General features: G+C 45.9%; 8 protein-coding genes across 8 annotated transcripts; 6 read left to right on the forward strand and 2 right to left on the reverse strand.

Moving 5' to 3' along the window:
- Positions 1 to 564: 564 nt before the first annotated feature.
- Positions 565 to 2,572, forward strand: K444DRAFT_656373 (phosphoglycerate mutase-like protein). The gene is made up of 4 exons (XM_024886078.1): positions 565 to 804; positions 854 to 1,199; positions 1,242 to 1,622; positions 1,670 to 2,572. The coding sequence occupies exons 1-4, from the start codon at positions 622 to 624 to the stop codon at positions 2,329 to 2,331; spliced, it is 1,572 nt and encodes a 523-aa protein (XP_024729518.1). The 5' UTR covers positions 565 to 621; the 3' UTR covers positions 2,332 to 2,572.
- Positions 2,573 to 3,969: 1,397 nt separating this feature from the next.
- K444DRAFT_543123 (heme oxygenase-like protein) lies at positions 3,970 to 4,721 on the forward strand (the record flags this gene model as incomplete). Its single annotated transcript, XM_024875943.1, has 2 exons — positions 3,970 to 4,546; positions 4,600 to 4,721. 2 exons carry the CDS (start codon positions 3,970 to 3,972, stop codon positions 4,719 to 4,721), a joined length of 699 nt encoding a protein of 232 aa, XP_024729519.1.
- Positions 4,722 to 5,223: 502 nt separating this feature from the next.
- Positions 5,224 to 5,758, reverse strand: K444DRAFT_202536 (uncharacterized protein). The gene has a single exon (XM_024871010.1). The coding sequence runs from the start codon at positions 5,606 to 5,608 to the stop codon at positions 5,315 to 5,317; it is 294 nt and encodes a 97-aa protein (XP_024729520.1). The 5' UTR covers positions 5,609 to 5,758; the 3' UTR covers positions 5,224 to 5,314.
- Positions 5,759 to 5,811: 53 nt separating this feature from the next.
- Positions 5,812 to 6,590, forward strand: K444DRAFT_636095 (uncharacterized protein; the record flags this gene model as incomplete). The annotated part of the gene is made up of 3 exons (XM_024883954.1): positions 5,812 to 5,864; positions 5,926 to 6,486; positions 6,539 to 6,590. The coding sequence occupies 3 exons, from the start codon at positions 5,812 to 5,814 to the stop codon at positions 6,588 to 6,590; spliced, it is 666 nt and encodes a 221-aa protein (XP_024729521.1).
- Positions 6,591 to 7,406: 816 nt separating this feature from the next.
- K444DRAFT_619871 (n-ethylammeline chlorohydrolase) lies at positions 7,407 to 9,138 on the forward strand. The gene is made up of 2 exons (XM_024881597.1): positions 7,407 to 7,726; positions 7,779 to 9,138. Exons 1-2 carry the CDS (start codon positions 7,496 to 7,498, stop codon positions 8,901 to 8,903), a joined length of 1,356 nt encoding a protein of 451 aa, XP_024729522.1. The 5' UTR covers positions 7,407 to 7,495; the 3' UTR covers positions 8,904 to 9,138.
- A 727-nt stretch (positions 9,139 to 9,865) lies between these two features.
- K444DRAFT_705052 (uncharacterized protein) lies at positions 9,866 to 13,325 on the forward strand (the record flags this gene model as incomplete). The annotated part of the gene is made up of 3 exons (XM_024888098.1): positions 9,866 to 11,049; positions 11,120 to 12,854; positions 12,909 to 13,325. The coding sequence occupies 3 exons, from the start codon at positions 9,866 to 9,868 to the stop codon at positions 13,323 to 13,325; spliced, it is 3,336 nt and encodes a 1,111-aa protein (XP_024729523.1).
- Positions 13,326 to 18,001: 4,676 nt separating this feature from the next.
- On the forward strand, positions 18,002 to 22,947 carry K444DRAFT_668741 (uncharacterized protein). The gene is made up of 7 exons (XM_024887441.1): positions 18,002 to 19,812; positions 19,944 to 20,739; positions 20,801 to 20,885; positions 20,966 to 21,344; positions 21,431 to 21,561; positions 21,690 to 21,997; positions 22,057 to 22,947. Exons 1-7 carry the CDS (start codon positions 18,043 to 18,045, stop codon positions 22,458 to 22,460), a joined length of 3,873 nt encoding a protein of 1,290 aa, XP_024729524.1. The 5' UTR covers positions 18,002 to 18,042; the 3' UTR covers positions 22,461 to 22,947.
- A 780-nt stretch (positions 22,948 to 23,727) lies between these two features.
- Positions 23,728 to 25,005, reverse strand: K444DRAFT_619872 (uncharacterized protein). The gene has a single exon (XM_024881598.1). The coding sequence runs from the start codon at positions 24,862 to 24,864 to the stop codon at positions 23,872 to 23,874; it is 993 nt and encodes a 330-aa protein (XP_024729525.1). The 5' UTR covers positions 24,865 to 25,005; the 3' UTR covers positions 23,728 to 23,871.
- Positions 25,006 to 26,329: the final 1,324 nt, after the last annotated feature.

The raw sequence follows: 26,329 nt of genomic DNA on the forward strand, positions 1-26,329 counted from the left end.
TCGATAGTCGATCAACTTTTGCACTTGGACACTAACCTCGGGCAGCGATATTGTCCATTTTCGATCCAAATCACGAGAATTTCAGTTTTTCTACATGTTCCTTCCCGGAACCAGAGTGATGGAACCCGCGACCTGCCGGTGTTAGTGTCGTCCACCCTTCATCGTCAACTGCTGACGTGTGTCAACGGAAGATCCCCGTGAGAAAATCCAATCCTCAACCCCACATGCAAGCGTTATATCAGTGTTCTGTCAAGCTTCAAGTAGTCAGCAGTCCCGTCCTTTAGTTGCCCGCTTGTAGAGATCGGGACAACGTCATCTTTCGTTCAATGTTGGCGGGGTATTGCATCCCACTTATCAAGCTTTTTCATGCAGCCCTCGGTGAAGGAAAACTCGATCCGGAAGCAGGTCCGAAAGTTAAAAACATTGAGATAAACGAGCCGACTTCCGTTTCTCTTTCCTGTTTTGGTTGCTCCAATGCCCTTGCTTAGCACCTCCACGGTTGAAGCTTCCGCGCTGATCTGGTCGGCCGAACTTTCCACTGCACATTACATTTCAAACTATTCATTCACCTTTCGCTCTAAACCTCCTCTCCTCTCTCTCACTTGCTTCCCTCACGCTTTCATGATGCACGCATTAAATCTTGTCTGTGCTGTTGCTATCTCGGTGCTTGCTGTTAGAGCACAAGACCTTCTCACCGACATCGCCAAGATTCAAAGATACTGGGGTCAAATCTCACCTTACGCTGACAACCCTGAGGATCATTTCGGTGTTAGATTTGTTGGTCTTCCGGACGGTTGTCAGATTGTAAGCAAAATAAATTCATATTGCTCGAAATCCTGCTGAACTCATCAAGGAATCAGTTCAAACTCTCCAACGCCACGCGCAGCGATTTCCCACAGGCTCTATTGATGACGGGGAGAATGATCAACGATTTTCAATAAAGCTTTCCAACTTAACCTCTTCTTCCAACTCCACGGGATCATTCGCAGGTCCCTTGAGTTTCTTGAACACATACCGATATCCAATCGTCGACACTGGACTTCTCACGGGAATTGGAGCAACAACGGAACTTGCATCTGGTGTTTCATTCTGGAACAGATACGGCCGAACCTTATATAATGCCACCGTTGGGCAAATTGCGTATAATTCCAGCTTCCCTGATGGAACTGATCGAGCTCCTGTAGTGTTGAGGACTACTGGTCAATCTCGAATTGAGAATAGCGAGATCAACTAGGCTCTAGGGTTCTTCGGATCAAGCTTCCCTATTGTTCCAAATCCAACATTTGCGAATGTTACCAAACCCTACAAGGTGGTGATTATTCCCGAGGGAGGGACTGAAAACAACAGCCTAGCTTCATATGACAGCTGTTTTAACGTCAACGATGCTACGACTGGGGTCCTTGGAGACCTGGACCTGTTCACGTATCTCCCCAAGTATTTGACGGCTGCAACAGCCAGACTGCAGAAGCATGCACCGGAGGGGCTCACACTCACTGTCAATGATACCTACGCAATGCAAAGCATCTGTGCATACGAACACGGATACCTTGGGATGTCTGATTTCTGCGAGCTCTTCACTGCTGATGAATGGGCTGGCTTTGAGAACACATTGGACGTGGAGTGTTAGTACATGCATTTCTCTCCTCAAGATTTTGCTGATCACCAACAGACTACTACGACTACGCTTTCGGAAACCCAACGGGTCGTGCCCAAGGACTTGGATATCTTCAAGAACTTCTCGCAGGTTTGAATCGCACCCTTATCTCGAGCTCGTCCAGCTCAGTCAATTCAACACTCGATGGAGATGCAACAACCTTCCCAACTAACCAGCCTTTCTACGCCGACTTCTCACATGACGACATCATCATTTCCGTCCTGACTGCTATGTCGCTTGATTACATCCGTGACCCACCAAGTTTGACGCAGTTTCCACCCAATCCACATCGACACTTCATACTCTCACACTTGACTCCTTTCGGCGCACGTCTCATCACCGAGACCATCGGCTGCTCGTTGTCGGACCCAGCACCAGTGGAGAAATCCAGAGTATCGTACACCCCTGGTCAATACGGATACAATGCCTCCAATGCAACCCATAAATTCGTCAGGATGCGGTTGAACCACAGAATCTTGCCCCTCAACACAATTAGAGGAGGAGCCTGTGGAAATTATATCTCGGGGAGAGTTGATGGGATGTGCGCCTTGGGGGATTTTATGAGGAGCCAACAGAACAACACTGTGATGGCAAACTACAACTACTCTTGCTTTGGGAATTACACTATCACAGATCCGACGAGTGGCAAGGACTTTGATGGGGCCATCTTTCAGTGAATGAGCTGGCTTTGGGGTGACTGGACAGTGAATCGAGATATGGTTCCAACTGCCTGCTCAATATTAAGAACCCTCGCCCTGTGTTCTCGACTTCAGAACTTCCTTTCTTTGGCAGAGCTACAGTAGTTTTCTGTGATAAGCTGGGACGAGGGTCCACATGCCTATCCCGGCGTCCCGCCCCCATTTTAAGCGTTGCACACTCCTGAAAACCCAGTTCCCATGTTTAGAATCTAGAACCGACGCATGTGCACTCGCACAACTATTAGAATATTGCATTGATATTCTCGAGTTGGTACCCTTGTCTCACGAACGCATGACAATATGGGTGCTAAAGAGCGGGACGAACCGACCCGCAAGCTGATCCAACCAACTTTTGATAGCTTACATCGGTCCCAAACTTCTCACATTCAAATTTGGACTAGTCGGCGCCTATCAAATTTTTATTTATTCAGGAAACCCGCAAGGTACTTCTTATAAATTCATTAATTATTCTCAACACCTTCGCGCGCACTACAGTTCCTTGTGTGTTACCCGGAGACTTATCAGCATGAGTACAGCAGAATCAAGGATCCGGCCTCTTACTTGCACAGAAGGTGGTCCAAGCTGTCGTACTCCACCACGCAACTACAAAACCAAGCGGCCTTCGGTACTTAAACCCCCCAGCTTCTGCTGCCCAGATATAGGTTGATCCAGCAGATGGTAATGCCGAACAGACCTCCTCAATGACTGTGGCAGTGATAAAGCTGAAGACCATTGAAAACAAGATAGGTGGCCCTGTCACAAGTTAGGAAATTTTCATGAAATTGAAAGCCCTACAAAATTACCAAATTGCCAAGGGTACTCCCGAAGCAATTCTTGTACCGTAAGTCATACGAGCTCCTCTAATGAAGTAGAGTGCAACGAATGAAGTTGAAATTCTGAACCATGGCATAAGTGCAATGGAGCACCTGAAATTAATAAGCCTCGTTATGATGGGTTCCTGATTGAGTAACGGACCAAGAGTTTCCTACACAGTTTAAGTAAGTACACTTCATCACGCCGAGCTTGATTGGACCTATTACTAACTGAGCTTCCTCTCTTGCAGCTTGAGTGCTGGCTACCTTCCCTTGCCTTCATCTAGAGTGTCTGCTCGAGTAATCGGGCCTAGAGTGTTAATTGCTCCATGACCAACTGTTACTCCGTCCTGCGTCATGCTGAAGACTAAATCTATGGGTGTCTCGTAGTTTCATTTGTGACAAACAGATCAACATCGGGGAAGTCTTCCTGGGAGCCTGTGTCTAATCTCATGGACTCTTATCTGCGTTGATTTGTGTCCGATCTCGGGGCACGGGGTAGGCTCTATACGTGGAAACATCCCCCTGAATATTGTGCACCATCTCGTTCGGACCTCACTTACGAGAACGTAGGATCTTCTGAGCGACCTGTCAAACGCTGACTTGATACCGGAGCCCACGTCAGTCTGGGATTGAAAATGATATCATGACTGGAGATGACTTGAAGTGTGGGATGCGAGAATAGTCCGTCTCCACTTTTGCCGGGATCGGCATGGTCTGACCTCGCCTGAATTCCTTCATCCGAAGTTTCAAGCGCGTTCTTTTCGCCTCGTGAAGCTTGGAAGATTCCCTGTTCACCTTAAACATGGCTGCGGTAACTTACACTCTTCCCTTTGCTCCTGGCGGATTCATCGAATACCTCCTCGCCCGCCCGGATGTAGCGGTTGCATGGAAGAAGCACACTGAGCATGTCTTCCTGGAGCGCCTGGCGGATGGTACGCTACCCATCGAAGCCTTCAAATATTACCTCATCCAGGACTACCTCTACCTCATTCAATTTGCCAGAGCCAACTCTCTTGCAGGCTTCAAAACGAAGAACTTGGAAGAAATCGTCCGTTCAGCAGAAATTGTCCTGCACATCAACCGCGAGATGAGCCTTCATCTTGGATACTGTGCTGAGTTTGGGCTATCAAAAGAAGACGTGCTGAAAGTTGAGGAGAGCCAGGCGTGTACAGCATATACTAGATTCGTCCTTGATACTGGTTCCAGTGACGACTGGCTTGCGCTGCAGGTAGCACTGGCTCCTTGCCTGATTGGATATGGGGTTATCGCAAAGAGACTGTACTCAGATCCGAAGACACTACGCGAAGGAAATCGGTATTGGAAATGGATTGAAAACTATGCTGCTGAGGATTACGATGAGGCTGTTAGGTTGGGCATTGGTAGGCTTGGGCATCTTCAAGGCTTCGAAAACTCACACTGACTTTTGCGCCAGCATTGTTGGACGAGCATGCACAGAAGGTTTCCCCTTCACGCATTGAAGAATTAGTAAAAATCTTTATTCACGCGACAAAGATGGAGGCAGGGTTCTGGGACATGGGATATGCCAGGATCTAAATGGTGGTTGCGCGCCCAGGTGGCTTTTAGTGTGGACCTGTCCCCTGAAAAAGCAATACCACCCAGGAAATAACACCAATTCCCACTAATTTCCACCTCAAGTTGACCAAATCACAAGCTCGGCAGTGTTTTAATTCTCTCGCGGTCCGCCACGCTTCTCGCTCTAGGCCTTCCTCAGTGGTCACAATGGAGATGCCGGGGACTTTAGCCTATCCTGTTCATACGATACACCAGGCAGCCGCAGAAATGCATCCCGATGGATTGGGTTGGGTTCTCCCTAGCTCTGCCGCAGTAAATGAAACATTGACAGAAGTTTCCCGGTCAGTTCCCTTCGGTCGCAGAAATTCTGCATTGCTTTTGACAGCGAAAGCATTTGATTCAAGACCGCAGGATCACGCGAAGCCCCATTGAAACATGGCTTAGATCCTCCTGAGCCACTAACTTTCGATTGGACTGGATTGAATTACCTGCGGCTTGAGGGCTGAGACAGCAGAAGCTTTACCGAAGCTTTACCACCAGATTCGACCAATTGGCTGCGCTCCAGATACGAGAAATTCCAGGTTGTGTTCATATCACATTTGATCGTTCAATATTCATCCATTCCGGGGCTTCGGTCCGTTTTGCATCCTTTGACGGGCCCTGCCGCTGGAGGTTTCGTGTGAAGTGCCGCATTTGGCACGCCCCGCTGAAGACAATGCTGTGTAACTCGTAAATGAGGCACTCTCCTGCAGGCAGGCGCTAGGCCTGGATTGTTGGTTTCGATACCCCTGTATCTCGACACCTTTCAAAATGGGTGTGGAGTCTGCGCATCGGTTACTCTGACCTGGTTGTACTCGCTCTATTTCGCTCTCCCCATTTGACCTTGTTTTGGGACCTAAATTGTTCATGTCCGACTTCGAACTTGCCCCTTTGTCCTTTAACAGAACCCACGTTCATGGCGAATAAATACAGAGTATTGCTGCCCATATCAGCAATAGCTCTGTTTCTGCTGGCCTACTACCGATACACCGAGTATAATAAAGCATGGTGGTCATTTCCTCTCTATGACGACGGCCTCAGAGAAGGAGAGGTCGGGGATAAAGTGATAGTCATGGCGAGGCTAGCTTTAGAAGACACGTCTTGGGTTGCCGAGCACTTGCCCAAGTAATCCTTACCTGATTCTTCTTGTTGAGTTCTCAGAAAGATTTTTATTGACATTTGGTAGCTGGCAACGGGCGATCTATACCGTCGACGATCCCTCGGCCCGACTCCACACATCCACTAATAAAGGGCACGAATCCCTCGCTTACCTCACTTACATCATATCGAATTACCACTCTCTCCCCTCTACCCTTGTTTTCCTCCACGCTCATCGCAGTGGTCGCGAACAAGGTTGGCATATCGACGCTTGGGACTGGGACAATGTTCGCTCTATGAAATCCCTTAACCTGTCGTACGTCCAGGAATCCGGATACGTCAACTTGCGATGTAATTGGAAACCAGGCTGCCGACCCAAGGATATCAAGCCAAATCTTCACGTCTCGAAGCAATTGTGGCTTGACGTTTTGGGCTCAGGATCTAATGGGACGGAGGATGAGGTGCCGGAGATGGTGGGTCAACCGTGTTGTGCACAGTTCGCAGTTTCGCGACTTCAAGTCATGAAGAGACCTCTCGAGGACTATATCAGGTATCGTCAATGGGTTCTAGATACAGAATTAGATGACTACGAAAGCGGAAGGGTTATGGAGTTTTTGTGGCATGTAATTTTTGGGAAGGAGCCACTTTTGTAAGTCGTGCAAGGGATTAAGTATTTGAGAAATTACTGATGCATGTTATAGTTGTCCAGAGCCAAGTACTTGCTATTGTAAAGTATATGGGAGATGTGACTGAGTTGTATTCGATATTGTGGCACGACTCCGGCAGACAGCTAGCAGTGCAGTTCGTAGCAATTGAGAATACCCAGGAACGAATCACGATTTATCTATTTAGACAATACCTCGATTCACCATGCCATTGGATTAATGGCGTTTGAGTAAATGCGATGTGTAGTGTCGTAGGAACCCTCGGCGATTTATCAGTCATTAGAAACGAATAGAACGCGGTTTAGATTCATTCTTGCAGCATTCTCTATCACAGTCGGCAGAAGACGCCAGTTGTAGTCTTCATCCCATGATGTTGTTTCGATCACTCTCTTAAGGCCTCTACAGTTGCTCATAACACTTGAAATTATGACTGCGAGATAGGCGAGCTTCTTTACTTGAATTCTGCAGTGTCAACACCAAAGTCACTCGACGGATGCCGGATGCTATTTGAAAGTGAACAATTGGATAGGGCTCGGTGGCGAAGACGGGCAACTACCTCCCGGTCCTTGACAAGATCTCGATGTCATGGCCTGTCATTTTCAAGGGCTACCTAACAATGAGAGACTAGGAGAGTGAGATTGGGGGCCACAAAGAGATACTACCAGGGAAAGTTGAATTTACAATATCCGGTCGCTTATCAGTAGCTTGAACAGATGTCAAACTCGGCTCCGCCACCATCAGAGAGAGAGGTTTGACTCGACGACGTCAAAATTTGCTCCCATTTACCTACAAGACAAGGCACCCTTCTAGTGGCACGTGAAAGAGGCCCGCCCGCCCAAGAAATGCTCCCACAGTAGTGGGGTAACACAAATGGTCACAAGGCGACAATACGTTCCAACATCCCACCTTTGAGTAAAAATCATCTCGACCTTCGAACTTCGAACTGACAATTCATCAGTGTGACCAACTGAAGTAATATCCTACCAGATCCAAATGACTCGAATTATTATACAAAACACAACAGTTTTGACACTTGACGATGACAATACGTTCTACTATCCAGGAACCATCGAGATTCGAAATGACAAAATCTTCAGCATCGGAGACTGGGCGCGGGATACGATTCTAGATGAATATGATGGAGAAACGACAATTATTGATGGCACAGACAAACTTGTAATGCCCGGTTTGGTCGACCTTCACTTCCACACTTCTGTTGCAAAGGTGCGAAATGCGATCAAATTGTTGTGTAACGAACCGTTGACAATGACAATAGGGCTATGGGGACAACCTACCTCTCTGGGAATTCCTTGACCGAATATGGTATCCCTCAATTCGAGCCCTGACACCAGAGACGTGCCTCACGGCGGCCTTGCACTCGTACATCACAGCTCTGAAGTCTGGAACTACGACTGTGAACGATATGTACCGCCACCTGGACTCACTTGCGAGTGCTGCATTGCAAACTGGGATTCGGGCGGTCATTAGCAACAATATTGCGCTTCCTGAGCATATGCTTGATTCCGTAGATGATAATGTGCAAGCATTCAAGCGCAACAATAACAAGGGAAACGGGCGCATCAAGGTTTGGCTTGGCCTAGAGTGGATGCCGCTTTCCGACGAACCTTTGCTCGCTGAGATTGGACGGGTGAAGAAAGAGCTGGGAACTGGCGTCCACATCCATTTGTGCGAGAGCAGAACTGAGATCGCGGATAGCATGAAGAGATTTGGCAAACGTCCCGTGGAGATGGTTTACGAGGCTGGAATCCTGGGTCCGGATTGCGTGGCAGCGCATTGTGTACACTTGTCAGACAACGAGATTCGGCTACTAGGCGAGACTGGCACATCATTCTCGCACAACGCAGGGTCAAATGCGAAGCTCGGAAATGGAGTTGCTAGAGTCCAGGACATGCTCAAAGCCGGTATCAATATCGGCTTGGGGGTTGATGCGTGCGAGTGCCATAATTCCACAGATATGTTCGAAGAGATGAAGATAACATCTTATATGCAGCGAGCGACGATGGAGGATGCTTCGTTGGGACAGCCAAGCCAGATTCTGAGGATGGGGACAAGCAATGGCGCAAAAGCTTTGGGTATTGATGCTGGAATGTTGGTAGCGGGGAAGAAGGCGGACGTGATTCTTCTTGATTTGAAGAAGGACATGATGTTTACGCCGCTTCTCAAGGAGCCCAAGGAAGAACGACGGCGCATGCTGGAAAGCCATCTTGTTTTCGGATGCAATGGGTCGGGAGTGGATACCGTGATTGTCGATGGAAGGATCGTGATGGAGGGGAGGAAGGTGTTGGGTGTCGACGAGGAAAATGTACGGCAGGAAATGGATCTTCTGTTCCGAAATCTCATAGATTCGATACCGAAGGTAACAGTAGAGCGCGAGAAGTAGATTGAGAGTTCTTTGCGATGTCGGTTCTTTCTCGTGGTGAGGACGGGATGCTGTCGCATGCGAATGGCAAACTTCAAGCTACATGCTGACAGGAACATTCTGGATTGTCTCGCCCTAATCTGCGAAGCCAACTCACGTAGCGGTGATGTTAGTCTTTGGTCTGAGGGTGCCGTTGAACGAAGGGGCCTGGATTTATCCCCGCCATGAGCAGAAGCTGTTAAGAACTTAAGCTCTCGAGCAGACAGGGGCATCTCGGTCTCTTCAAGCATCCAGTGGCAGATCAAGTGAAACCAAAAGAATGTTGCAAGAAAATGGCCGAAGACAGTCTCTTCAGTTGCTTGTGCTGTGAGTATGGAAACGCGCCTGTACGACGCGACGTTGATTTTTGCTGAAGTGGTGAAGGTACAGGGTGCTGAGTCAGCTGCCCCGCTGCTGGGCGTTTCCTCGCAAACCGAAATTCGCTTGCAGATAGGGGGCGGTCGCTAAACCTGACTCCTGACTCGCTATGGTTATAGGGGCTTCTAGTCTAGCACCCCACTATGAACTTCGAAGTTGAGGGCCACAAAGCCTCCCAAACCATATTGCACTTACCAAGCCCAGGTCTTTCTTTGTGGCTTACTTTTATTCTAACTGCTGAAAGGTCCACCTACGTTTCTTTGTTGCGCGATGATTTTCGTTGACTACCAACCGTTTCCGTCAATACTGAAAGCACCTTTATCCTACCAGATCCGTCTATGCTGGATGCAGCAAAATGCCATGAAGCACATAACTCGAGGCATAGGGCGGAGACTCGAGGACTTCAGATTTGCATTTCCTCTCTTTCTCTTGATATTGGCTAGCCGATAAACATCCACGAAATCGTTACCATCGTGAGAAGGCTGGAAAAGCCTTTCTCTGAATTGAAATACCAATCGGACAAAACCCTCCAGTATTGTCAGAGTATCACCCTGCCGGGATTGATAATGTTCAAGCGTTTCAAAAACACATTCGGAAGGGACAGCAAGGAGAAGAGGGAGAGGAGCAGTTCCGCTTTTGACCCCGAGAATGTCGCAAACCCCCTTGGCTCGGATTCGGTTCATCATAATTTATTACAACATGGCAATGAGGGTGTGCACCCAGCCAGTTGTTTCAACCACCGGGTTCAGCAAGCAGGTCTTCACCAGAAGACCTTCGAGCTTGAGGTTTGGAGAACAGGAGCCGTCACTGAGGATGACACCAATGTGGTAAAGGCTCCTGCGTCACGTTTCTTAGAAAGTGGCCGAGACTCAGATAAAGTACATAACTACAGTTTCGAGTCATTTCTCATGGCTTTCGAAGAGAAGCTGCATATAGCCGACGGCGGGAACCCTATACATATAATGTTTGGCAAGCTTGGATTCCTCGACCACAAAGGAATTTATGAAGCTGTGGTAGATCAAGACAGCTTCGGAGTTGCGCTCAATAACTTGTATCTAAATCGCGGCAACAATAACGTGTTGACATTCGTATTTCAACCAGAGTCTGAGCAGCACAGGAAGAAACGACTCGAGATCAAGGACGGACACAACGATGCACGGTTAAAAGAGACGGATGACGAAGCTGATCGAGGAAGAACTTTTCCTGGGGAAACACCAAGTAAGATTTTACCACAAGAACGCCTCAGCCCATTCACCACAGCAGACTCCGAGCAAGGATCTGAAGATATAAGAAGAGCCCGTACAGATCTCTCTGTGCAAGTTTCTGCAATGACCGGTTTGCCAAATCGCCGAATTTCGCCGCATACAGATCACTTTTCCAACCCGAGAAGAGAGAGTGGATATACTGTCGCTACAACACCGCCAAGTCCACGATCGACGAACAGTAGCAAGCAGTCTCATATTGGATCAATCAAAGCCGCCGTAATGAAAGCTGTCAATGGTCCTGTGAAGAGGATCCCTGAGACCAAGGATGAAGAGAGTGAACGATTCAAATTCTTGTACCAAGAAGAGAAGCGAGTCACTTTCAAACGTGGTGGAGCCGAGGGAGCAGACGACGGAGATGCAGATAAACTGGACATTCTTGGTGATGGGACAGCGGAGGGAGAGGCGGAAGAACAACTGGAAGAGAAGCAAAAAGATGACGATGACGAAGAAGAAGAAGTCTCAAACGAAGATCGCATAGTTAGCAAGTATGTACTCTCTTGGTGACCACGTACATTCCTACATGAAGGATATTGAGGAAAGCTAACAATCCTCAAGGCTCCAGAAATTGCAGAACCTCGGCGAATTAACACAACTCAGAGATCCTCGCGACACACAGGATACGCTCGTTCGCTGGAAGGAATGCTGCGCGATGTTCAGACACGATCCCAAAGGAACCAAAATTGACAATTTCATTACGGTTACTGGTCTCAATACCAAGATCTATCAATATCAAGCATTCGGAGTTTACTGGCAAATGTTCACATCACGCGAGCTTGGTGGCGGTTTCCTCGCTGACGACATGGGGCTTGGAAAGACACTCTCATTCCTCGCCTATTTCGTTACTGAACGCCAATTATCTGTTCTTTATAGGGAAGTATCAAAATCACGAGCTTTGCAAGATGGCAAACATTTGCTCAAAGGCCAGAGAGGCGAATGTCCCAGTCCATCAAAAGCGGGATGGATCGCATGTCCATGTTCTTCTATAAGCCCGACTTCGAGGATGGCCCCGCAACCAGGATTGAGAATGGCGTGCGTACCACAAGGTTTGGTGGGACAATGGTGGGCACAGTGGAAAACTCACGTCGATATCACCAACAACGAGCTCGCCTTGAAGATTGTAGTAGACCATCCTGCAACTTTTAATAACATCAACATAACCATTGCAGATAGATTGGCGAGTGGGGAGACAGCTCAGAATATAACAAGGATGCAGGCTGAAAAGTATATACGAGGAAAAGATGGGAATGGAGATGACAGGCCAAAGGAATACCATGAAGGGTACCTTTTACTGACGACGAAAGAGACGTATCCAAAGTTCGCAAGAAAGTTTGAGACAAATGGCCAAGTCCGTGATCCAAAGAAAGGTGGGGAGTGGAAGTCTGGGACTAGATCTTGTCTTATATTTGGAATCGGCATGATCGACGAATCTCACGAAGAATACTTCAAGAACAAGGGGAGGGCTGAAATTCTTGCCAATCTCCCAACTTGGAACAACTCAGTACGGCCTTTCGTCTGGGGCTACTCTGGGACGCCATTTTCGCAGACGCCAAGAGGGCTCGAGGGGGTCCTTTGGGCGATTGAGAAGCACTCTGTCACACATGACACTGACTTCAAATGGGAAAAGCTTGACGCCATATGTAAGGAGTACGACTCCCAGGTCAAGAGCAACAAGAGGGATGATGAAGCGGTGAAACAGATACTCGCTGCATTCAAGCCGTTCTTGGGTAAATTCATGATTAGACGGACTGCAGAGACCGAGTGGTTCGAAAGCCAATCCTTGATCAAGAAACAGCCACATATCCACCAAGACGTATATATCAAGCCAAACGAAACATTCGATGCATTGATCCCTGCTTTCGAGGCAAAGTTCGACTCGGAGAGAGATGCTGTTCTTGAGCAACTGCAGGGAAAATGGGACAACTTTCCAGACAGCAGACGGTCAGATATTCGTCCGACGCGACTCGGCTTTAACGCCATATGCAAGACATCCTGGAGGTCGCGAATTCTCGCTACATTTCCATATCTGTTCAAACTTGTCACAAGCGACGAAGCGGCTGACCGCTTGACTCTCACCGGGGAGGAAGTCCAGTCATTTAAAAGCGCTATCGACAAAAAGGAGTTCAATACGCCGTATGGAAAGCACCTCAGACAAATTGTCGAAGGAAGCCCAAAATGCGTGTGGCTGTACACTTTTATTCCCCAAATCCTTTCCCAGAAAGACGTCTCTGGCAATGACCAAAAGCTTGTAATTTTGACGAACTTTCCGCAAGTGGCCTTTCTTTTGAAACTGGTAAGTATGACTACATTTCTTACTCCACAGTAGAGCCCACTAACGTGCAAGCAGTTTATCCAGAAATATTTCCCCGAGGAGAAGGAGCGGGTTGGTGTGATTGCAGGACGCATGAAAGCAAGCGAGAAAGCTGAGATTATAAACGCTTTCACCGATGCAATGGACCTCAAGGGCAAACGAAAGAGCAAGACAGATGTCCGTTTCCTGATTGGGACATCAAGATTACTTGGCGTTGGTCTTCAGCTAACACGAGCATCCAACATCGTGTTAATGGAACCGGATAATGAGTTTGTACGGGAGATGCAGGCTTATGCTCGTGTTCATCGAATTGGTCAAAGGAACCCACTTTCTAGATCATATCGCCTGATTGATTCCGGGAGCGAGATTGAAGAGGCGATTTTGAAGAGACAGAAGGACAGGAATGAGTTTGCCGGCAGGCCCTTTAACGCAGAGGAGGCTGAGCAGATATAAAATGGCCCAGCGTGAGGAAGTATGAGGTTATTTCATCAATTATTGATCAAAACTCTCGTTCAATCGTATTTGCTGCTTATGTTATTAACTCGAAACATTTCGCTATCCCTCGCGGTTGAACTCTACGACACTGCTCGATTAAACCCACTTACAGTACACAAAAGCTTCACACCTAGTAAGTACCCAGTTAGTTAATATTAAAAATTACGATAAAAAAGAAAGATAGATCTACTTCCTAAATTCTCTCGTAATTATGCACAACTAATATAGCCAAACTTTGAAGTGTTTAAATCGAAGAGAGAAGCATACTCTCTAAAAGAAAAACATCTTATGCTGCGAAATCTTCCAGAGGGAATCCTAACTTAATATAATGGTGTCATCTCCATTACCAGATGCAGAGGGATGCAAAGCTTTGGCCAGGGGCAACAGAAATCCATTTTTGCTTCCCTTTAACTAGACAATGATGCAGTGCCAAGGTCTTGGCATTACTCAACACCACGCCTCACGCTCACAATACCGAAAAGGTGCAGCTCAGCCTCACCCTCTAACGTGAACACCCCATTATTGCTGGAGTTGGAATAAAGGATCCTAAGACACTATCTTGAGCTTGCCCAGGCCCGAAGTTTTCGGGTCCAGCTTGTCTGTTACGTCCTATCGTTTTCTTGTTTGCAACGGCAACCGGCTGTTGCTAGTCGAAGGAAACAGAACCCAGCCTCTCCACACTTCAGCCAAGCGCGAGAATGTTGCTATTGAAAAGTACCTAGTACTAGACGGAAGTCGTGATTCCCACAAATTGTCTCGTGTCTTACCATTGCTATTTTTGGCAATAGTAACTTGCAGTTGCAATGGTGAAGGAGACTATTAATCCTGAGATCGTCTGTTCCTAGAGGCTAGGTTTTGAGACTGCTTCATTTGCTCAGAATAAGAAATCAAGAACATTGAATAAAGGATTGACTTTAAAAGCAAAAGATAATTGCTTCCTTCAGATATAAAAAATCCCTTCTTCTAGAGTTAGAAACATTACATGAAAGACAAAGAGGTATTTCCATGCTCATAATTTTTAGGGTTAGGGGTTTAGATTTGCTATCTATATTACCAATAACTGGGTATAATTTTAAAGGTTCTTATATTTGCATTACTAGCAAGACTTTGCTTTCCATTCTAGACAATAAGAAACACCTTATATAAATCTATTGCTTTCATTAATACCAGTGTGCGAAAAAATTAATCAGATTAATTGATTAATTCATGAATATTCATGAATGGCGTGAATAAAATTTGATTAACGTGATACTTATGTAATTTGATTAGATTAGAATAATTAATCATGAATATTCATGAATACCTTGATTAATATACACGTGACCGCGTCAGGTAATAAACTAGCCTAATTAAGTAAGGTTCTTGCTCTAGCACTGCCTTAGCGAGCTTTTCTCTCTAGGAGCAAGGTAGCACTAGAGCCAGATCCTTACCTAATTAGGTTAGCATATCACGTGCGGCAGTCACGTGTACATTAATCAAGGTATTTATGAATATTCATGATTATCTTAATTAATTCGTGAATAGAATATGATTAATGAGAAAATTGCATGAATAGATTAGATTAATGGCCATTAATCTAATCTAATCTATTCATTTCTCACACTGATTAATACTTTCTGGAGTTTACTTATAGCTTGTTATTATTTAATACAAGTGCATTTTTACTAGCCTGTAATTGTTTAAGTTCATATTTTGATAATAATAACGGCCACCCCTAGCTGGAGAACTTATACAGGTTTTTGCAATATCTCACTTGCTGTCTTGTGGGCTGTCATAATGTTACTGCATACAACTCCCATTATTTGTTCTCATGCTCTCTATACTGGTGGTTGGACGACATGCTCGAGTCACTAGTTAAGACCAGCAAGGTCCGCCATACCATAAATCCTAGTCCATTTAGAAAAACTGTCAGCTCGACGGCTTTGTTGCTGCTGACGTAAACACAGAACCACGCTGCGAGCTCTCTGGGGTTGTGAACTTGCGACCTTTTGGATTCTTGTGGTGCAGGGATCAATACAGCTACAATATGTCTTTGCAACCCGTCCACTGCGGTGAACGAAATCTCGATCTAATTGCCTGTGAAACACTTATTTTAATTTAACTAGTACAGCCTCGAAACCTGTGGATTCAATGAAAAAAATGTAGGCCATGATGCTCGCCCTCCGTGTACTTCTCCTACGACCAACAAACTAATTACTGTAACAATAGACTAAGTTTAAAATCGCCAACCTTATTGGGAGTGCGACATGAGGTACTTTTGGTGAAAACTCCTCCAGATAATGGCGCAGTACCGACTAACCGACGTCTTAGGAAGCATACGCTGGGTAGCAAAGGACATGGAGCGATTGAAACATCAGACGGGCAAAGGCAAGGAATTCAATATCGAGGAATGGAAGGACTTGGTTGGGAGGGGTAATATTCCTGATAAGAGGGGTGTGAGGGGGTGATGAGGGATTGGATGGAGTTGGTGAGGGAGGCGAATAGGTGGAGGGGGGGCCATCGGAGGGAGGCGAAGCATAGGTGGGAGGATATGATGAGGAGGTGTTTGGATTCGTAAGTTTGTTTACTTTACTTTCTCCAGTGAATTCTACTGTAGTTGAAAGGGAGGGAGTCGAGGCAAACAAGAACAAGGTTTCTTTCTTCGGGCTTGGGTATAGGAGATGTTTGGGAGGGGAGTGGATGTTTCTTTCCTTAGACAAGTTGTTTTTGGAGAGAGGGGCAAAAACTGTTTCTTCCCCTTTCCTTCCTAGATATGTTTTTCTTACCTTTTACTTTTGCATTTTGCCTTCCCTCTTCGCCCTTTGTATCGATATTGTTTTCAACGCATTTTGGAGAAGAGAAGAAGCTAATATAAAGCGTTTCTAGGAATGGGAAGGAGTGTTTTTTTCAAGGTTATTTTGTAAGGAGAGGGTTGGGGAGGCGGGGCAGGAGGAGGGAGATTGTCTTGCTTGGATTTAGGTAGGAAGGGAGGAGGAGATAGAAATCGAGGCAGGTATGATCGTCAGCGTCGCGTATCGCTGACTGTTACTCGCGAGAACAGTCAGCGCACAAGCGAGGCTGACGATTAGTAGAAATAAGCTGCAGGTACAAAATAAGCTGCAGGCACAAAATAAGCCGCAGGTACAAAATAAGCCGCAGGTACAAAATAAGCAACCGGCAGGTTCCCGGACTCTATCCCCACTGTCTATGATTACAACAATCTCGAAGGATCGAGCAGCTGATATTAAGCAATGTTTTAAGATAATTGATATTCGGCAAGGAGGACACTCACCACCTATCCGGATTATTCCTTACTAACGCGTTGACATGTGTATTAGGGCCCGTTTCGCACCCCGCCAATATTCGGATACTGCCAATATCCGAATACTGGCGTTCGGATATTACAAAAATTAGCGTTTCGCATTTTTTTTGGGGGGAAACTAGATTTGAACGCTGGTATTTGAATGCCAGTATTTGCCCCCCCATACTAATCTCAGTATTTTCAGAACGACCTCTAGAAGGTCGTTCTCAAAATACTGAGCGTTCAAAGCTCGGCCTTAGGCTACTATATATACCCTATATACCCTAAATGCCCTAATTTACAGTGGGCTCCATTATATACCAGCATTTAATAATTAATTATCTTCCTTCATTTTGTTTTGGGACAAGTTTGGTAATGACTTCAGGGCATAAATTCTTTCTAAAGCCTAAAATTTTGCGATTCTCGTAGAAATAATCTCGGATTGATTTATTTAGTAGTAAGTAATATAAGATATAATTATTTTATTAATTACTTTTCCATTTAAGAATAAAATAAATTCAGGCTTTAAGACGCTATAATTAATCCTTCGTCCGGTGAGACATGGTCCGTACTAGCAAGGGGGCCTGGCTCAGGGCGAAAAGACGTACTTTTGCTTAGAAACTTATTAGTCATAAATCGCCTTTTTGCCCTGAGCCAGGCCCCCTTGCTAGTACGGACCATGTCTCACCAACGAAGGGATAGGGAGTAATCACTAATTATTTTAGGAATGAGAAGTGGAAGATTAGTGAGTCTGAAAATAGAGGCTGAAAATGCTAGCGGAGATGAATCTGAAACCTCCGTAATTATTATGAATACTGAGTATCTACGGCGTGCGAAACAAGTCCAAATTGTACAGATACTAGCGTTCAATATCGGGCGTTGAACGCTAGAGTTCAATATTACTAATATTCAGCTTTCAACTTCGTGAGCCCGTGCGAAACGGGCCCTTACTGGCACAGTAGGCAGGATCCCAAAGCTGAGAAAATTGTGAAAAGGCCAATTACTATCCCCGCCAACTCCACCAAGCCGTCACTCTTTAGGTAGAGGAGCGGCACGACTGTTATTTTCGTAAGTACTTCAATAAATAGTACGGCTGAGTTCTGCTGTGCAATGTACATGAAACAGTCTTTCACATGAAATACTGTGCGGCTGAAGTCTGCTGTGTAATGTGAATGACATTGTGTTCCCTATGGAATACCGTGCGATAGCCACGCCACCAATCCCTTGCCTGCGGCGAAGAAGGTGAGGCCTTTCGATGCGTAGCCAGAGGGTATACTTTGACCACAACTAGGAGGCATATATAATTTGCATCCACGTCCCTCTAAGTAAGTCCTCAAACTTCCTCAAACAAACAGTCTTTCTCGTTTCTCATGTCATTGCCAATCTCATACTAAGATGGAGTTTGCTCACTGGACTTTAGCAATCCTGCTCGCGACAAGTCTTACTCAAGCCTCATGGATCCCCACAAGGAACCAGCAACAACGTGCAGAGCGTGACCTCGCCGTATCTGCCAACGTTGACACCGCCGTCGAAGTCCACCTCTCCGACTTCGCCACGCTAGAGGAACTTGCAGAGGAACTTATTATCGATTTCAGATGTCTCCTGGACGCTAACCCGCTGCTATCGACTCTCCATGCTGGAGACCATTGCATTGTTCCCTATAGCTGCTGCGGCACCAGCTGCAAGGGCAAGTTTTGTAGCAAACGTCCTCAGTGTCACGGTCACTCGACTTCATCGGCTCCGGTACAGACAACTGGTACGACGACTACTTGTGTCACAACTATCACTACCAGCATTCCTACGACACTGTCTACCTCGACCAGCATTACAGTCGTCCCTCCGGCAAGCAGCAGCACGTCAATTGTGACTCACACCAACAGTTCGACGGCTACAATTTCACCCGCCAGTAGCACAGCCGTTGTTCCTCCAGCGAGCAGCAGCAGTGTGCCCCCAGGGTCTTCCTCGACCCCCCCAGGTTCTTCCTCAATCACACCAGGCTCTTCCACAACTACCCCTGGTTCTTCCACAATACCTGGAATTGTTACAACGACCAACTCTCTGGGACAGACTGTAATCTCCGACAGCTCTGGTGCTGTTACACTGACAACTGGTATATCTACTGCCAGCGTTGTCACCTTGCCCGATGGTTCTATTGTTACCTTTCAGCCATCTACTACTACTCCTGGGTCTTCGTCCCCGCCCGCAACCGTCCCCGGCGTCGTCACTACGACCAATTCTCTCGGACAGACCGTAATCTCCGACAGCTCAGGAGCCGTTACCCTTTCTACAGGTATCTCTACTGCTAGCGTTGTTACCTTGCCTGATGGTTCTGTTGTTACCTTTCAACCATCTACTACTGCTACTGGGTCTTCGTCCCCGCCCACAACTATCTCCGGCGTCGTTACCACGACAAACTCTCTCGGACAAACAGTAATTTCGGATAGTTCAGGAGCCGTTACACTTCCTACTGGTATCTCTACTGCCAGCGTTGTCACCTTGCCGGATAGCTCTATCGTTACCTTCCAACCTACCACTCAAGCAACGAGCTCATCAAGCTTGCCTGGCATTCTCACTACAACAGATCCTGCAGGAGAGACCGTGATATCAAGCTCCGGCGAGCAGTTTACAATCCCTACGGCGGCCACTACACCAATTACTCTTACCAATGGTAATGGCTCTATTTTTACATTTTCGCCAACCGTCTCACCCCCACCAGGCAGCTCGAGCCCAACTTCATCATCAGGCCCTCCTGGAGTTATTACCACAACGGATCCCGCTGGTGAGACAGTAATTTCAAGCTCCGGAGAGGGATTTACAATCCCTACGGCGGTCACTACACCAATTACTCTTACCAACGGTGATGGCTCTGTTTTTACATTTTCCCCAACATTCTCACCCCCACCAGGCAGCTCAAGCCCAACTTCATTATCAGGCCCTCCTGGGATTATCACCACAACGGATCCTGCCGGTGAGACCGTGATTTCAAGCTCCGGAGAGGGATTTACAATCCCTACAGCGGTCACTACACCAATCACCGTTACAAATGGAGAAGGATCTGTGTTCACTTTCTCCCCAACAGGTCCGCCGAGCTCGAGCAGCACATCTTCATCGACAATACCGATCGGTGGAATCTTTCCCGTTACCACTTCCGTGCCGGCACCTAAGGTAAGTCTGACCAGCGAAAGCGTTCTCGCTAGCAGTAATAGTAACTTGCTGGATCTGGCTTGCTTTCCAAGTTTCCATCCACTCTAAGCTTCACCTCCTGTCTGAAATTTTCACTGACCTTATCTGCAAAGGCGACCGATGGTGGGACTGAAATACCTTGCAACCTCTGGTTCTTCGACTTGTGCATTCAGTTTGGGGATATTAGCATCGGCGGCTGGGAATTCAACCTGCCGACTGGTGTTCGCCCTCCTGGTCCGCCACCAGGGATTACCTTCCCCCCATCGCTTTCCATCTCGGTCAGCATCAGCGGCACACTACCTCCCTGGCCATCGGTTACTATCGGTCCCGATAATTTACCAACATATGAGCCAAAGCCAACCGATGGACCTGATGATGGTTGCAAGACTGAGTCGGCTGAGGTTTGCTTGACTAGTACATCATTCGGCGTCGACACTGCTACTGTTACCACCACCTCCTCGGTGCTTTCAACGTGTGCCACTATATTCGGTTGTGATGTTACAGACAGCGCAAGCTCGACCGCGACTACTTCAACTGCATCAAGCTCAGACTACCCATACTCTTGCACCCTTGGTTGTACGGCTTGCGTAGCTAAGCGAGGACTCACAACTGCTACAGCAGCGCCTCCCCTGCCAACGACGGACACAAAGAAGGCAAAGGACCTGTTTTCCTATGCCCGAAACTTGACTTTGGCCGAGCGTGATATTCCAAGTGAAGCAAACGCTGATGGTATTGCTGAATTCTATTCCGAGGTCGCTGGCGCGTCGGATACGACTGTGGTCTCAGAAGACAACGTGGGCCAGACGGAAATCTCGAGTTCTCGGTTTAAATACTTTGACAACTCCGAGCTAAATATCTTGGTCGAAGGCTTGAGAGGCTGCACTTCCGTCGTGGTGGTGTCCCGGCTTGGTAAGCTTTTAGTCCTTTAGCCACTTTTGAAAGAACTCAATACTGATACTTACCTGTGTAGGTGTATATGTCAGCCACCTCTGGGAACCATACTTTGGCGTGAGTCCCAGTTACAATTTCCAGACGGGTGTAGTCAATTACCTAAAGTACGCCGAGAGAACCTCTCCTTGTTCTCATATCATCGCCCCAACCCCTCGCTAACCTTTACTGACATCTGCACTTGTAGCACTGGTCGTGACAGTGGTCTTACCGGCGGTGTAACTGAGAACGGCGTTACTGAGTCACTTACAGTTCTCGTACAGGGCGGTGTGTTCGGTGACACTGCGACCACGAAGATTTTCATTATGACACCAGCGACCCTCGATCTTGATCTTACTGCGGGCGTTTCCAGCGCCGATCAGCGCGCCAGTCTTACGAACGGAGACTTCCAACCTCTCTTCGATGGTTCAACTACGATTCCACAGGGCGTTACGCTTCCAGATAGACTCACCCCAATCAAAACACAATTGGGACAACTAATGCCCGGTGTGCCAATTTCGCAATTCACCTACAGGAGGCAGACCAACGATAGATTTCTGAGCTCGGATGGCTACGGCAAAGCAACCGTAAGTGTTGGGCCATTTCCCCTGCATCGTGTTTCTAAGGAGCCTATACTGCAATTACATGGATCTAACAAGCACATTTATCATAGGTCGTATACAGCAACAATCAAAAGGAAGACCCGAATACATTCGAACCAATCGGCCCTCCTCAGCAGGCTATTTGGCAGTGCTGGATGCAGGGCAAATTGATGGGTTCTGACCAATGGGACGCTTTACCAGGGTAAGTAGCAAATCATCCGTCAAAGAAGCCTCAAGACGACTAGGGAGTTTATATGAGGCCCGGGCCTGGTGTATTATCCTAATTGACCAGACCTACTATTACATCTTTGTCTACTAACATATGCCTAGTCAAACTGGCTCATGTCCCGCCAACCAAAAGCGCCAAGCTGGTAGTCTTTGTAGCTCTCCAACGACATCCCCTGGCACACCGACATCAGTACCTCCGACCACATCAATCTCATCGACATCGGTTCCTCCGAGCTCATCGATCCCGGCATCCACCCCGAGTACCGTAACAATTACACCTACACCAAGCGGGAGTTCATCGCCCCCATTGAGTAACCTGCCGACGCTTACCACTGCTCAAAGTACACCAGCCGGTGAAACCTGTGTATCGACCGCTACTTCGACTCAGTGCGCTCTCGGACCTAACCCAAGTATGTAACTCTTCATCACCGTTGAACTTGTCCCGAACCTGTCACTAATAACTAATCAGGTGAAACGGCTTGCGTTACAAATACATATTGTGCATCCTTTGCTCCTACAGCAGTCACAACAAGCTCGACTGCTGCACCCACGCCTACGGGTCAGGTGTATATCGATATATATACTGATTCCGATTGCATCAACGTCCTCGAGCAAACTATCCTAAATGCAATAGGCCAATGTTACAGCCCTACAGACTCGAAGGGCAACCCAATAACATTCGCTTGCTTTGCACTCACCTACATCAGTACGGCAGCTTCCAACTCAGCTGATCTGATTGCCTACAAGGATGGTGGCTGCTTCGCTCAATTTGATACTGATTCACAAACATATCCTAACTTGACCTCCATCCAATATCAGAACGAAAAACCATTCACATTGGGGTCTCTAAGCCTGGGTTCGGCTGGCAAGTAGCTTTCGAGATCAGAAGCTATAGTGGAACACACCATATAGGGGAAATGGCTCGAATTGTAACTTATACGAGTGATGAATTTGGCATCTACTTTCCCGCATTCATGATGGAACGGATACTGGATACACGGATATCGTGGCGTTGCTTTATTCATACTGTCGCTTCCGGAAATGTCGTAGTTTACAATCTCTAGTCTGAATTATAGACTTTTATATCAAACATTACCTGTCTTCAAGATGTGAGTCTCGTATAGGTCTTCTACCATCACTCAACCATTCCTCCCAAAAGAAGCTCCCTCTCACACCAACGCCATTCAGCGACTATGGAATCCACCAGTATCCTCACCAGCACCAACAGAAATCTCACTAAACCCCACCACAACCTGCTCCTTCTCCTCCAACCCCAGAACAGAACCCCCAAAAACAGAACTCTCACCAAACCCCACCACAACCCCCAAAATATAACCTCCAAACAATCGACTACAAATCCCCCACTACATCCCCTTCATCCTTACCATATCAATCAAATTATCCCTCTTACTTTTCACGGTCCTGCAACTGCAAGTCGTTCATGGGATTTCAAATTTCCATGCTTCAGTAACACTGTCTCATATATACTACCGGCATTCTTTAAGGACAAGGCACGGAACGATAGACAATAAAATACAATATCCAACATTTTAAGTCTTGATAACCTGCAGAGATTCCTTTTGATAATCATGAGCGAAAATGTCGATTTATATCTTCAACAGAATTTTGGGATAGTGGAAGTGTCTCATGAGATTATGAGGGCGAACATGAAGGATTCAACGCGAAGGATTCCACGAAGGATTCCACGATGGGTTACACGAAGGATTACACGACGGATTACACGACGGATTACACGACGGATTACACGAAGGATTCCACGAAGGATTCAACTCCCAGTGCATATTCAGAGAACTTTTTCCATATGACGCACGACATTCCGCCTCCCCCTTTCTTCATTAACGAGCTGAAAAGCAAATACGACTCCAATATCAAGCCGCGTAAGCACGATAATCAGCACTAGCAGCGCCGTCGTAAGTCAAGGGAAGTCGACGCGGGTGTGATGGTGTTGGTGATGGTGTATAGGACGTACTACTATTTGTCAACCGTGTCAAGGGCTGCGTCGTTTGGAGATAGGAAATTGAGTTTGTGAGAATGGCTTTGGCGAGAAAGACAAGTAGAATAGTGAGGGAAGAAGGAAGAAGGAAGAGGGAAGAGGGAAGGGAAGGAGGATTTGGAGTAAAAGATGTCTTGATCGTAGTTCCTGGCAGCAGGTTGACCGTTTTATATTCAAAATTCGAAGTTGCAATAGTATTTTCGTGCACAATGCAATATCAAGCAAATGTACCAACCCAAATTCACCACCACGCAGCTTGTTGCAGCTATGTCAATCTGTATCGCCCCCCCGCTCACCCTGCTTCTCAACCTGCTTCTCTGCCTGCCAGTCCTTTACAGCTTGTAAGAAGCGCATATTGCCACAAGACTGAGCGCAAGCAACGGCACTCGGCCAATTTGTATCTTCCTGCGTCTTACAATTCAGATTTGGATCCGCGCCGCGATCCAGTAAGAAGTATACCAGCTCTCGAAATATTTGATTGGTGGGTCGTCCAGCCACGGTGCAAAGTGGAGTGCTGCATTGGCGGCCAAGCTGGTGTTGTACGGCATTGACGTCAAGCTTGGCGACGTCTACAAGATGGCGTATCATGTCCATACGGTGTGTATAGAATGAGCTGGGCTCAGAGCCCTCTTTTGGTGCTAGGATCGTGGCTTGCTCGACTGCGCGGTGCAGCGTCCGTGGGTCCAAGGGAGCGCCTTTCGCTCGTAGTAGCTCGAATGTCTCGACACTGCCTGACGACGCCGCCATGCCGAGAATTGTTGGGGGTGGCACACCTGTACGGCTCTGCACGCCATCCTTGACTTGAGGCGGGTTGTCAGGAATATCAACTCTAGCGCCGTGATCCAAGCACAATCTAACAAGATCCGGATATTCCACGACATGCCAAAGCAACGGCCAACTAGTAATCTTACCAGGGCCTTGTGTATTGATATCCCATCCGTGAGCAACGAGGATCTCAAGGATCTCTTGCGAAGGTTTGGCCATATCATCATTGACCATAATATCTGAGGCACTCAGTGCTGCGACATCAGCGCCGTGAGGGTGGTCAACTAAATAGTTAAGCACGTGAACCGCTCCCCTTGCTGCTGAGCGCCTAAGGCCCCGTTGAACGACGTCCTGGACTGCATGGCTCGAGTTAGATTTGGAGGCGATTGATATAGCCTGTTCCATCAGCGATACATCGTCGGCCTTGCATGCTTCGATGCATAATGTCATTGGGTTGCTGGATCGACCTGCGGTGCTTTGTTCATTTGTTTGTGCCATCTCCCAAGGCGGTGATCGAGCTCTGAGCGCTTGGTGTGGGAGGTAGGTGATGTAGGAGGTAAGTGGTGTATGAGGCAAGTAATCTGCTTTGAGTTGTGACTTTTGATCAAAGGTGAGTATCGTAACAGTTGGATGTTACAAGATCTATAGCTCAATAGAGAAGAGGAATCCTTGAGGTAGAAATATTCCAAAGGATGACTGGTCCGTGCTCAGCTAAGCGAGAAGCGCTAGTCATCATGCGCTTCATAGACCACTCACGGCAATCTACAATGCGCAGCCAGTACGAAGAAGTATACCAGTGAATCGGCCCACAGATCCAACTCCTAGCAATTATAATAATTTAGACACCGCGGCTTTACCAGACATATGAAAGAGATATAGTCACATGTGAACCAGGAATTTCTATTCAGAAAACCCCTTGAATTTATAATTCCAGGGCCAGGTTATATCTCTATATTTAATATATTATACTTTATTTTAAATAAGGCAAATATAATATAAAAAAATATAATTATTACTAGTATTTTCCCGTAATATAGGATTTATATAGAACTTTAATTAAAATACTTTAATATTTCTCTTTTTTTTATTTAATTTATTATTAATAATATTTCGAGATATTTATTTCTCAAATATAACTATTTAGTTTTAATAACTAATAAAGAATTTGAATTTTTAATTAATATATATCTAAAATATATTATTTTTAAATACTAATAAACTAATAGAAATAAAGCTATTAATATTAAATTAATTAAAAAATTATATTAAAAAATAAAAAATAAATAAATTAGAACTATTTTATAGTTTTATTATAAAAAAAAATTATATATATTAATATAAATTTTAGTAAATCGGAATTATTTTAAATAAAATTTATTAAAAAGCCTTATTATAAAAAGAAAAAATAAAAACTTTTAGTTTTATTATTTAATTAATAATTTAAAAAAATAAATCTATTTTATTTTATTTATTTTTGTTTTTATTTAAACTATTTTTATTTAATTTAGTTTTATATTTAGTTTTTATTTTAATTATATATATATTTATTTTAAATATAATTATTATAATATCTTTTATTTATAAATTAGCTATTATTATAAAATCTTGTTTTCTTATAGCTATTATTACTTTTAATAAATTACTATTTTAATAATATATTTCTCTAATTTATTATATTTAATTTATATAAATTAATTTAAAAATAATAGAATTAATTTTATAAAAATTTATTATTACTTTTAAAAAACTATATATAATTTATAAACTAATTAATAAAAAGTTCTTGTGATGTGTGCAGGGTCGCACGTGACTTAAGGGCATGTGACGAACCTCGGATATCGCGGGTGTCGATCAGGGAGTTCGGCAGCCCTTCGATATCCCAACCAACTACTGTTTACATCATATGCATTAGGCTTATAAATCACTAATTGTATGTATGCCATCGGGGCCTCCTATTTAGAGG

This window comes from Hyaloscypha bicolor (assembly GCF_002865645.1).
Source record: "Hyaloscypha bicolor E unplaced genomic scaffold K444scaffold_169, whole genome shotgun sequence".
Classification (NCBI taxonomy): domain Eukaryota; kingdom Fungi; phylum Ascomycota; class Leotiomycetes; order Helotiales; family Hyaloscyphaceae; genus Hyaloscypha; species Hyaloscypha bicolor.

Coding starts and splice junctions, on each gene's coding strand:
- K444DRAFT_656373 (XM_024886078.1), top strand. CDS start 622: ATGATGCACGCATTAAATCTTGTCTGTGCTGTTGCTATCTCGGTGCTT. Junction 805..853: donor TTCCGGACGGTTGTCAGATT/GTAAGCAAAATA, acceptor GAACTCATCAAG/GAATCAGTTCAAACTCTCCA. Junction 1,200..1,241: donor TGTAGTGTTGAGGACTACTG/GTCAATCTCGAA, acceptor ACTAGGCTCTAG/GGTTCTTCGGATCAAGCTTC.
- K444DRAFT_619872 (XM_024881598.1), bottom strand. CDS start 24,864: ATGGCACAAACAAATGAACAAAGCACCGCAGGTCGATCCAGCAACCCA.
- K444DRAFT_668741 (XM_024887441.1), top strand. CDS start 18,043: ATGGAGTTTGCTCACTGGACTTTAGCAATCCTGCTCGCGACAAGTCTT. Junction 20,886..20,965: donor GGTGTAGTCAATTACCTAAA/GTACGCCGAGAG, acceptor CTGCACTTGTAG/CACTGGTCGTGACAGTGGTC. Junction 21,345..21,430: donor ATGGCTACGGCAAAGCAACC/GTAAGTGTTGGG, acceptor CATTTATCATAG/GTCGTATACAGCAACAATCA.
- K444DRAFT_619871 (XM_024881597.1), top strand. CDS start 7,496: ATGACTCGAATTATTATACAAAACACAACAGTTTTGACACTTGACGAT. Junction 7,727..7,778: donor TCCACACTTCTGTTGCAAAG/GTGCGAAATGCG, acceptor CAATGACAATAG/GGCTATGGGGACAACCTACC.
- K444DRAFT_202536 (XM_024871010.1), bottom strand. CDS start 5,608: ATGAACAATTTAGGTCCCAAAACAAGGTCAAATGGGGAGAGCGAAATA.